Source organism: Lupinus angustifolius, chromosome LG08 (genome assembly GCF_001865875.1).
Source record: "Lupinus angustifolius cultivar Tanjil chromosome LG08, LupAngTanjil_v1.0, whole genome shotgun sequence".
Classification (NCBI taxonomy): Eukaryota; Viridiplantae; Streptophyta; class Magnoliopsida; order Fabales; family Fabaceae; genus Lupinus; species Lupinus angustifolius.
In genome coordinates this window covers 24,318,136-24,319,919 of record NC_032016.1, presented here as the reverse complement: position 1 = coordinate 24,319,919, position 1,784 = coordinate 24,318,136, and the positions used below count along the sequence as shown (strand labels likewise).

The 1,784-nt window shown below is 37.7% G+C and overlaps 1 protein-coding gene across 1 annotated transcript in view; it reads right to left on the bottom strand.

The window, feature by feature from the left end:
- Positions 380–1,784, bottom strand: part of LOC109354042 — a 3,119-nt gene continuing 1,714 nt past the window's right edge. The window contains exon 4 of the mRNA XM_019596394.1: positions 380–1,725. Coding sequence (XP_019451939.1) covers positions 380–1,725 — 1,346 coding nt within the window. The remainder of the gene's footprint in view (positions 1,726–1,784) is intronic.

Here is a 1,784-nt window from a genome sequence, read left to right as displayed (position 1 = left end):
TAGACCAAGCAACAGTGCAGATTTTCTTTTGAGCAATACTACCAGACCAGATGAAATTCCTAATAGCATTATCAAGCAATTTAAGCAAGGCAGCATGCCATTTATACATGGAAGCTATAGACAAGCATACTATGAATGATGGACTTCACAATTTCAACCCTTCCCATTATACTAAGAGAAGCACCCTTCCAATTAGCTAATTTGCTAAGGATTCTGTCAACAATAGCCTGAAGGTGCACTCTTCTTGGCTTACCATAGAAAATAAGCACACCAAGATAAGAGAAAGGGATAGAACCAGCAGAGAAACCAAGAGTAGAAGCAATTCTTGCAATTTTCCTAGCAGAGGTAGCAGCAGAGAAGAAATTGCATTTAGGCAGGTTTATGATTTGACCAGAATTTTGATGTCCAATTTGATAGCAAGATTACCACCAAAAACCTTATGAGGAAGAAGATTGATTGCTTCAGAAGCAAGGTAGATGCAGTCTTGGATTTTCCTACCTTTAATAAAACCTCTTTGCTGAGAGGAAATGATATTAGGGGTGATAGAAGCAAGCCTATCAGCAATGAGTTTAGTTATAATCTTGAATTGAAAATTAGCTAAGGCTATAGGTCTGAAATCTTCCACTCTGTCAGCACCCTTTAACTTAGGTATTAGAATGATAGAGTTTGCATTCAAGTTTGGCAAAAGCCAACCCTGTTGAAAGAATTGTCTCACAGAATTGCACACATCCAAGTGGATTATATCCCAGAAAGCATGATAGAAACATCCAGAAAAGCCATCTGGACCAGGAGCACTATCATCACTTAGAGCAAAAACAGAAGATTTAATCTCCTCATTAGAAGGAATTGTGGTCAATAAGTTATTTTGCACCTCAGTGACCAAAGAAGGAATCACAAAATTGATGAGATGATTGTGTTGAATGTCATTAGAAGAGTTAAACATATTCATATAGAAATGAACAATGTGGCTGGAAATTGCATCTGGATCAGTGATGATATTATCATCATGTCTAATCATAGAAATAGCTTTGGTAGCTTCTCTGATCCTAGTGAGTTTGTGAAAGTAACTAGTGTTCCTATCACCATGAGTGTGCCAGTTAACTCTAGCCTTGTCTTTCCAGAAAATCTCCTCTAAATTAAGAGCATTGAGAAGCTGTTTTTGAGCTAGATTCTCTTGAGCAAGCAGATCATCATTATCACTGTCCAGATTAATCTCATTCTGAATTGTCTCTAAATATTGAAGAGCAATGTTAACAGCATGGTGGATATTCCCAAAAGTAGACTTATTCCAAGTTCTTAAGTCCTTCTTTACAAGTTTCAGCTTTTTGGAAAGAATCAGCATAGGACAACCAATAAAATCAGTCTGCCAAGCTTCCAAAACAATTCTTCTGCAGTCCAAATTCTCCAACCACATTTTCTGAAATTTAAAAGTAGAGACATGAGAATTTCTATCAGAATCAGATTGAAAGAGCAAAGGGTGATGGTCAGAAGAGACTCTAGGAAGAGTGCAACAAAACACATGGTTCCATAACAGTAACCAATCCTCATTGCAAAGAGATCTATCAAGTCTCTTGTCAGTCCTAGCAACCCCTCTTCTTTTATTAGTCCAGGTAAATTGAACACCTCTAGTAGGAAGATTAACCAGATTGGAAGATTGGATGAAGTTGACAAAATCAGAGCAGGCAGTAGAATTAGGCAAGAAGCTGCTGCTACACTCATGAGCCCCTGTGATGGCATTAAAATCACCAATTATGCACCAAGGGCCAGGAAAAGAAAGGAAATTA